This window comes from Glandiceps talaboti, chromosome 4 (assembly GCF_964340395.1).
Source record: "Glandiceps talaboti chromosome 4, keGlaTala1.1, whole genome shotgun sequence".
Taxonomy (NCBI): domain Eukaryota; kingdom Metazoa; phylum Hemichordata; class Enteropneusta; family Spengelidae; genus Glandiceps; species Glandiceps talaboti.
The window spans coordinates 5,859,667-5,868,746 of NC_135552.1; the positions used below are offsets into that span (position 1 = coordinate 5,859,667).

Here is a 9,080-nt window from a genome sequence, read left to right on the forward strand (position 1 = left end):
GTGTCAAGATGGCGAAAGTGACGTGGACAATGTGGATATTGGAGAGAGTGATTTGTTAAGCTCGAAGCGAGCTCCTGAGAAGCGCAAACGGATGAATACTGGTGGAGGTAGCGATTCTGGGACACAGCAGGAACCAGTAACAACGACACGCTATATTTAATTCTGGAAAAGCTTGAAACCATTGAATTGAAGACAAGTAGTACGGACAGAAAGGTGAATAAATTACTTGAATTACCCCAACGTTTAAGTAAAGTCGAATCGTGTTTACAATCTTATGCGGATCGCCTTAAACTACTTGAATATCGATCAATAGACATTGAAGCCCGCAATCGAAGAAAGAATTTGATATTTAGAGGCCTCAATGAATCACGTGAAGAAGACTGTTTTACCCTGATATGCACATTTCTCAATGATAAGTTACGTATTAGAGAAGACATGTATATAGAGAGAGCACACCGTCTAGGTGTGAAAAGCAATAGGTTCTCGGGTCCAAGACCAATTATTGTGGCTTTCAGAGACTACTATGATACAGAAATCATCATGAAGAATGCCTACATGCTGAAAGGAACGAATATTGGCATTAATAGGGATTATCCTTCAGAAATAGTCGATGCTCGTAAATCCATATGGGCTATGTTCAAGGAAGCAAGAAATAACAAGGCCAATAGGGTGTCAATCAGGTACCCGGCGAAGCTGGTGGTGAATGGTAAGGTTGTCCATGATTGCTTTCCGGACTGGAACAAAGTGCTTGGTGGTAGACGTGCTCAAGTAGCACAAAAGGGTAATGAAGTCGGAAATGTTAATGTACATACTCCAAGACCAGTCCCAGAAAATGTGCAAACTGCTTTCATTGCCAGTCACCCAAGCATGAGTGTATCACCACGCGATAATTTCTCCCCTACTGTGGAAGACCTAGTTGAGTCAGCATCGGTAGTGTCGACCGTATCGTGCAGTTCAGGTGAAGAACCATCACAGTCGTTACTAATGGGAGATCAGCAACAAGATCGGGAGATACATATGCTGTCGCCGAGTAATCAGCCTAGTGCAGTGTCACCACAGAGTGGTACATCCACTCAGGGAGTGATATCATATGCTGCTGACATTTCGAGTCATGATACAAATCAAAGTCAATTGGACACAGAGGTCGTCAGAGACGCAACTTAGGGGGACGAGAAGGTACCATTAAGGATTGCATTGTTGAACGTACAACGACTTGTGAGCAAACGGACAATCAAATTGGAATCTAACGAGGTAAAGGAGATATTTGAATCACATGATATAATATTATTCACGGAGAGTTGGACTTCCGAATTGTCAGTATTAACAGTAGAGGGTTTTGATTATAAAGTATTAAATAGAACTATTAAAAAACCTGGAACCAAACGTGATTCTGGAGGGTTGGTAATGTATTTTAAGTCCACTTTGTTTAGTACAATCAATGTTGTTAAAACAGATGCTGATGATGTTATATGGGTTCGTCTTGGTGATAATGTTACCGATAATAACAATGTCACTATACAGTATTGTTCTTACGTTTATGTTACATTTTACCGTCTGGTTCAACTAGAGAACCATATGTTCAAATGTCTGTTTATGATAGACTCCTTCAGACTATGGCGGAACTTTCTGCTAAATTTTCTAATTGCTCATACATTATTTGCGGAGATTTGAATGCAAGAACAGGTGAAAAGCCGGATTTTGTTTTCGACGACAGCCAATCACATGTACCGTTACCCGATGACTATGTAATTGACGATTGCACACCCCGTGTATCACAAGATAAAAATGTAAACAGCAATGGCACATTATTGTTAGATTTTTGTAAGCAAAGTTCACTCAGAATGTTGAATGGTCGTTGTGGTAGTGATTACGGAGTGGGTAAATTTACTTGTTATACGTACAATGGACAGAGTACTGTCGACTATGTTTTGGCTAGTAAAGACATTTTCGACCGTATACAGTCTTTTAGTGTTGGTGACCCTAACATTATCTCAGATCACTGTCTTATTTCATTCTCTATTGTTATGTCAGGTGTTTTTGTAGCGCAAAACACACCTCATGTTGGTTTTACAGAGGATGTAAATTGTGTTGATTATGTGTACAGATGGTGTTCGCAGTTGGCAGCTGATTACAAATGTAGAATCAATTCGAACGAATCAGAGCAGGTTTTACAGAACGTACTTACCAATTTGTCTAGTTGTCAAGGTGACAATGAAATCATTAATACACAGTTAAATGTTTTGGTTAATCATATTGAAAGCTGTGCGTGCCAGATGCGTAATAATATCAGAACAAGGAGTGAGTCTAGCACCCACACTGATTACAAGGATAATAATTTACCTTGGCTTGACGAGGAGTGTGCCGCTAAGAGGAGAGAGTTTTATAGACATTTGAATATTTTTAGAGGTGAGAAATGTATTGTAAACAGACAAAATATGATAACTTCTCGTTCAAATTATAGAACCACACTGCGAAATGCTCGGTTTAAGTACAATGAGGAACAAACATATAAATTACTCTCTCTACGTACGAAAAATGCTAAAGCGTATTGGAAGCTGTTACGTAGCGCTGTGTGTAAAAATGATGTCAATATTTGTATGACTGATTTTGCAGATTTTTTCAGAGATGTAAATAATCCAGATGATATTTTTTACAGCATGGACGATGATATTGCTTTTAGATTTGACCGTTTTGTTAGAGAAGAAACACAGGCTATGTTTGGTGAACTTGATACTATGATTACGTTAGAGGAACTTATGTATGCTATAAATCAGCTTGGTAACGGTAAAAGTGCAGGACCAGATAAGATCCTGAATGAATTCTTAGTTCATGGCACTCCGACTTTATTTTCTGTGTTACATACTTTATTTAACATTATTTTTGATAAAGGATACTTTCCTGAACTATGGTCTTTAGGAGATATAATACCATTACATAAGAAGGGTAGTGTACATGATGTGGGAAATTATCGTGGAATTACTTTACTTAGCACCATTGGCAAATTATTTAAATAACAGACTATCGAGTTGGGCCGAAAATTATTCAGTTTATATTGAGGCACAGGCGGGGTTCAGAAATGGTATGGGAACAATTGATAATAACTTCGTACTACATGGTCTAATAACCCACATCTTAATAGTGGAAGGAAACTTTATTGTGGTTTTATTGATTTTACAAAGGCGTTTGATTATGTGGTAAGAGACAATCTTTGGTATAAATTAATAAAGCTTGGAGTTCGCGGTAAGATGCTTAAGATCATCATGTCCATGTATGAAGCTGCAAAATCTCGAGTTAAATTTAATAATACGTTTAGTAGGGAGTTCAGTATACATACAGGTGTTCGGCAAGGAGAATGTCTTTCGCCTTTTATGTTTTCTATGTTTGTAAACGATACTGAAGATGAGTTTGTACTAAACGGCAGTGAAGGTATTGATGTTGATTCCTTTAAGATGTTAATGCTACTCTATGCAGATGATATCGTTATTTTTTCTGAATCTGAGAAAGGTTTACAGAAAGCCTTTGATATTTTGTTTAATTACTATCCTGGCAAATATTCCACATCTTTAAAAGACGATATAATCTCAAATTAGCATAGGGTGAAAATATTTAAGAAAAGTTTAATACCATTATGACAGTATAAAGGTTGGTGCATCTGATCGTTGGTTGAATGCATGAGTGACCTTTGGGGGTATGGGGAGTCATTGGGGCTTTCCCCCTGGCAGAGCTGGAGTTTTGTTGTTTCTATTAAGGTAAATTGTAGATTATTCATAGCCTTTGAGGTAATATTTCCAAGCTTTGAAAAGCTAACGTAAATGTAAGTTTTAAATGAGTTTCACATGTCACATAAAAATGGGCCAGTAACATTGGTAAAGGGGCATTAATATTGCATGTATAGTCATAGTCCCTACACGTGTAGAGTCTATGGTATAGTAAAGTCATCGGTATGTTAGAGAACTTCAGGTGGTCATACCTTAGACTAGTGTATAATATAAACTGGAATGTAATGAGATGTATTGATTTGTACTATCGATAACATGTAGTGTCCGAAATAGAAAGTGTATCAATCCCTACTGACAAGTTCATACTGAAGAGTGGGACAATTTAGATTAACTTCTTTTATAAACTATGTATGAAGATTACCATTACGAAACCTTTAAGTTCACTGTTGCCCCAAAGTGCAATATAAGTGAAGCATTGATTGTAAAATAGCCAAACATCTACACGACATTTTCTGTAACTAGTGTGGTAGTTAGGTAATACATGTATATGTATATGTATATGTATAGGTATGTTTGAACTACTAAGTAATATTAAAGAATTCATGTAAGAAAGAGGGACAAGAACAGATATTTACATGTACCACATTTCAGACAAGGCTATATAATTATATGCCATTGTAGAAAAGGATCTTTTTCTTTCCTCACAATCCAAAACACAATGACATCCCCCCATCTACACTTTTCAAAACAGCATGACCCCTCCCCTACTGCCAATTTCAAAACAGGGTGGCCCCAGGCCGAAGAAACTGACCGGTCCCTAAACATTTTGCAACTATTGACACCAGTGTCACAGAGCAAAAATCATTAAAAGCGGTAACTCCGTATTTTTGGAATGGGGACAATGATAGAGGTTCTCGATGAACGAGGTACGTAGTGAAAATTGAACAGAAATTGAAATAGTTGTGTGAATATTGGAGAGAATTGTTGAGCACTCAGTTTCATCCCCCCTACTCCATCCGGTTCTGGAGCTTTGTGTTAAGTCGAAGAAAATACTTGATTACATCATGTTAATTATCCTCAATCGATGATAGCGTAAGACACTCACAGAGTTGTCCTTGATACCTTGTTCTCTGTTAAAGTCCGTTACATCAAAATGTGCATATAACTTGTTGAGGTTGTTTGCAAACTTAACTGGGTCATCTGTAATTGTACACTGTCGTTTCCTTTCATTCCATTATACTATTCAAACGTTGCCAAGCATCCCTGACATTTTCGTTACTTAGCTTCTCTTCAACATTTTTAATGCGATTCTAGCTAATTCAGCTTTACTGTGAAATTCTATGATCATCAGTTTTATTTTATGTTGCAGAAATACAGATCTCTTTTCGTGTAACCATATTTTGAGACCCTTCGTTAATTTCTGATTTACTAAACATTTATCGGAAACAGTGATATATATTCCTTACCTGGCAGATGCAAATGATCTCAACTGATCAATGAGAATAGGTTTTTGGAATTGTGGAGTAAAGTAACGAAAGGTTGACTCAGAAAACCGATGTACAAATCTCATTCCTCGGGTTGTCGTATGTTTAACTAAAGCTGCCATGTTGTCTGGTTCATTGAACTAAATTGTTGGCAGGGGTCATCCAGGGTCGCTCTCATTATCTCATATATCAGACAGGGTTGTAAATGTATGGCCTGACAAGAAGTAAAGGAATGACCAGTAAGCTTGGTTGGGGTTCAAGAGAAAGTGATTTGTTCTTGTCATTGCTTGCTGTATGTCTTACAGTTTAGAGGCCCACTTCGGGCAACATTGGGAGCAATCACATTTGGTACTTACCCTCCACTACTTCATATGCACAGTTCTAATTATCTGATGTCGATGCTGATTTAGCTTTATTTTATTTTAAAAATCATTTACGTAATTAACATTTTTGGTAATAAGATAATATGGTGAGAATGCATGCATCAACTTTCATATGATTAATAGCTTCACAATTCCTTGTTTAATGTAAAGAAGACCTTCAGTATCATGGCTCACTTATCATTTAGAACCACATAATACGGTGTGAGTAACTTTGGGAAGTACAAATGTACAGTGAAATTTTTAATATTTTTGTCCATATAAAAAAACACATTACCCGAAGATTTTTTCGTAACTAACACTAACATTCTTAATTTAGAGACATTCTTTATGTATTTATGGACCATCTAGGTGCACAGTTCTAGTTGTGTTTTCAATGCAATTACGTTGTAAATATTTTACGCTTAAAATAAATAAATAAATAAATGAACACAGAAATAAATACTTTGGAGTGATGGTTGAGACATGCGGGTTATCGCGAAAATTATGAAGCATGAACATAGGTTTATCATCAAATTTCAAATGTATCTTTGTAATGTTTCGTACGGTTTACATTAGGGATTTTATTTATCCAATTGGAGGCGCTGTACTGTAACATCAGTTGAGAGCGGAAATAGTAACCCACTTTGTATTTATATTTTGTTAAATGCTAGCACTTCGAGCTGCATGACTGTATGAATTTCGGAGCAAGCATTTCCATCTTACTAAAAATTTAGCCATATATCAACGTATGAAAGGAAACTAAATTTTGCAGTATGACATGAATGGAGAAATGACCAATTGCATCATCGTTCACCTATAGGTTTCTGACTTCTACCCTAAACCCCCCCCCCCATCGTTCACCTATAGGTTTCTGACTTCTACCCTAAACCCCCCCCCCCATCGTTCACCTATAAGTTTCTGACTTCTACCCTAACCCCCCCCCATCGTTCACCTATAGGTTTCTGACTTCTACCCTAAACCCCCCCCCATCGTTCACCTATAAGTTTCTGACTTCTACCCTAACCCCCCCCCCCCTAAACATCATCACCGCTATCACCATATATAAAGGAAACATTTGAAGAAATTGATCATGCAAATCCACACATCAAAACTGGATCTCATCCCAAGATACACAAGTTTTGGGTGATTAAATCAAACTGTCAATGAAATACATTGTTGTGCAATTAAAACTGATAGTTTCTCCAATATAAATGGAAATTTATTTGAATATTTGTAAAAATATCACGAGACTTTGCTATATATGGCGATTTTAGAACAAATATGCTTAGAACCCACATTTTTACCAGGCGAAATTGACAGCTAATTTTTTAAATGAATGAGTTGTAGATATGTGGTATCTTGTCGTTTTTTTCTTCCGTAAGTAAGGAAGAGATGTATTTAGTGGGTGGAAGTCTGCGTGTGTCTGTCTGTCTGTGTCATCGTTGTCTCCATAACGGCTTGCTTAATTCAAACGAAATTTTGAAGACGTATTTCGTAGGGGAATGGCAAAATTTGATTGGGTTTTGGTAAAAATCCTGTGAATATTAATGAGCAGTTTACGTAATTAATGGTTTTCGGTAATTAGGCTATACATGTATCTCAAAAATGCAAGCTTTAAATTCACTATAACGTGATACATACATTTGCGATATCAAAGCGTACCTGTCCTGAAAATATTACTAATGTAGCTTTTAGTTTTAGTAAGTTATTGGCATATTTTTGGTAGGCCACAAAAAGAAAAAAATAGTTTCTTGCCAGGAAATGTTGTCTAAAGAGGTGCGACTTTATCACTATTTTCTAAAAAACGACTGGCTCAACTCAAACAAAATGTATTGCTTGTGTTCTGTAGGGTAGTGACAAGAACTAATTAGGTTTCGGTAAACATCCCATGAATATTAATGAGCAATTTATATAATTAATGGTTTTCGGTAATTAGGCTATATCTCAAGAATGCACTCTTCAAATTCAATATAATTTGATGCATACATTTGCGATACCAAAGCGCACCTGTCCTCAAAACATTACTAATGTAGCTTTTAGTTTTATTAAGTTATTGGCATATTTTTTGTAGGCCACTAAAAAGGAAAAAAAAATAGTTTCTCGTCAGGAAATGTTGTCTAAAGTGTTGCGACGATGCAATTATTTTTTTTTTACATTCTCAACAAATGTTAATCAATCTACTTATCATTGCAGTTACTGTTCTTTTTATTTAGTACTTTTACTTTACAGCAAGTGTGTATGTGGGGCATATCATCACGGGCTAGTTCATGATTAGTTTTGCAGTTGTCTTCATTGAAGTTGCAATTAATGTAGGGAGAGTTACGTTTGTGTTTTCCCTTTCATCTGCAGACTGAATTGGCTTATGGAACTGACGAAAAAATAACGCGGGAAGGGGGTACTTAAGTGATGGGCGCTGACCGGAAAAAGTTTTTTTTGGGCCTTTGGAACTCTTTCAATGATGAGTGCTATGCTACAACGTTCTATAAAGCTTCACATAAAATGCTGTGGTTGGCCAGGAGATCACTAATAGCAATGGGCAAATAACAATCAATGAGAAAAAATAACTTATTGCATATGTTCTGTTGTATTCCAACAATTGTCTGTAGGAACGACAATCTCAAAACTTTGCCCTTACGGAAGGCATTCAGTTTAAATCTGGTTAAGGTTGCTAACGTTTAAAATACGCGGGCTAGCTATTTGATTAGCTAATTTAAATATTCACTTAACCGTCGCGAGTCGCGTTCAAGACTAATTTGCATAATTACTGAGTTTCTGTAATTAGGCAATATCTTAAGACTGCATACTTCAGTTTCAATATAATTTACTACATATATGAAACATAACAAAGTCCATACGCCCTATAAAGTTTGTTGATGCACCTTATAGTGTTGACGACTAATTTGCATAATAATTATTTTCAATAATTAGGATGTATCTTAAGAATGCATACTTGAATTTCAATATCATTTAGTACATAATGTTAACCATAACAAAGCGAGTATGTCCTATAAAATCTGCTGCTATAGCTTACAGTTTTAATGAAAACTTTGCATAATTAACGATTTTAGGTAACGAGGTTGTATCCTAAAAATTCAAGCTTTAAATTTCATATAATATTATAATATGGTACATATATCAACCATAATAATACGCACTTGTTCTATGAACTTTGTTGATACAATTTTACCTTAATGAATAATTTGCATAATTAGTGATTCCCTTATGGGAGGCATTCAGTTTAAATCTGGTTATGTGTTTGTTACAGGAAGCAGACTGCAACTCCAATACAACAATTTAATATTCATATTATGGGAAATATATCATGTAATTTAAGTGTGTCTGATAATATCCACATATCCTGAATAGGTAGATTTCAGTTCACTAGTCCTTGGTACAAGCGTGATTTGAATTTTGGAAACTGCTACTTAACCAAGTTATTAGGAGGGACGAAATGTTGATTTTCCTCATGCTTCCTCTGTTAACTATTAAAACTGGGATGGATATTTCTTACCTGA

General features: G+C 36.0%; 1 protein-coding gene across 1 annotated transcript; it reads left to right on the forward strand.

Moving 5' to 3' along the window:
* Positions 1-1,613: 1,613 nt before the first annotated feature.
* Positions 1,614-3,014, forward strand: LOC144433746 (uncharacterized). Its single transcript, XM_078122104.1, has one exon. The coding sequence runs from the start codon at positions 1,614-1,616 to the stop codon at positions 3,012-3,014; it is 1,401 nt and encodes a 466-aa protein (XP_077978230.1).
* Positions 3,015-9,080: the final 6,066 nt, after the last annotated feature.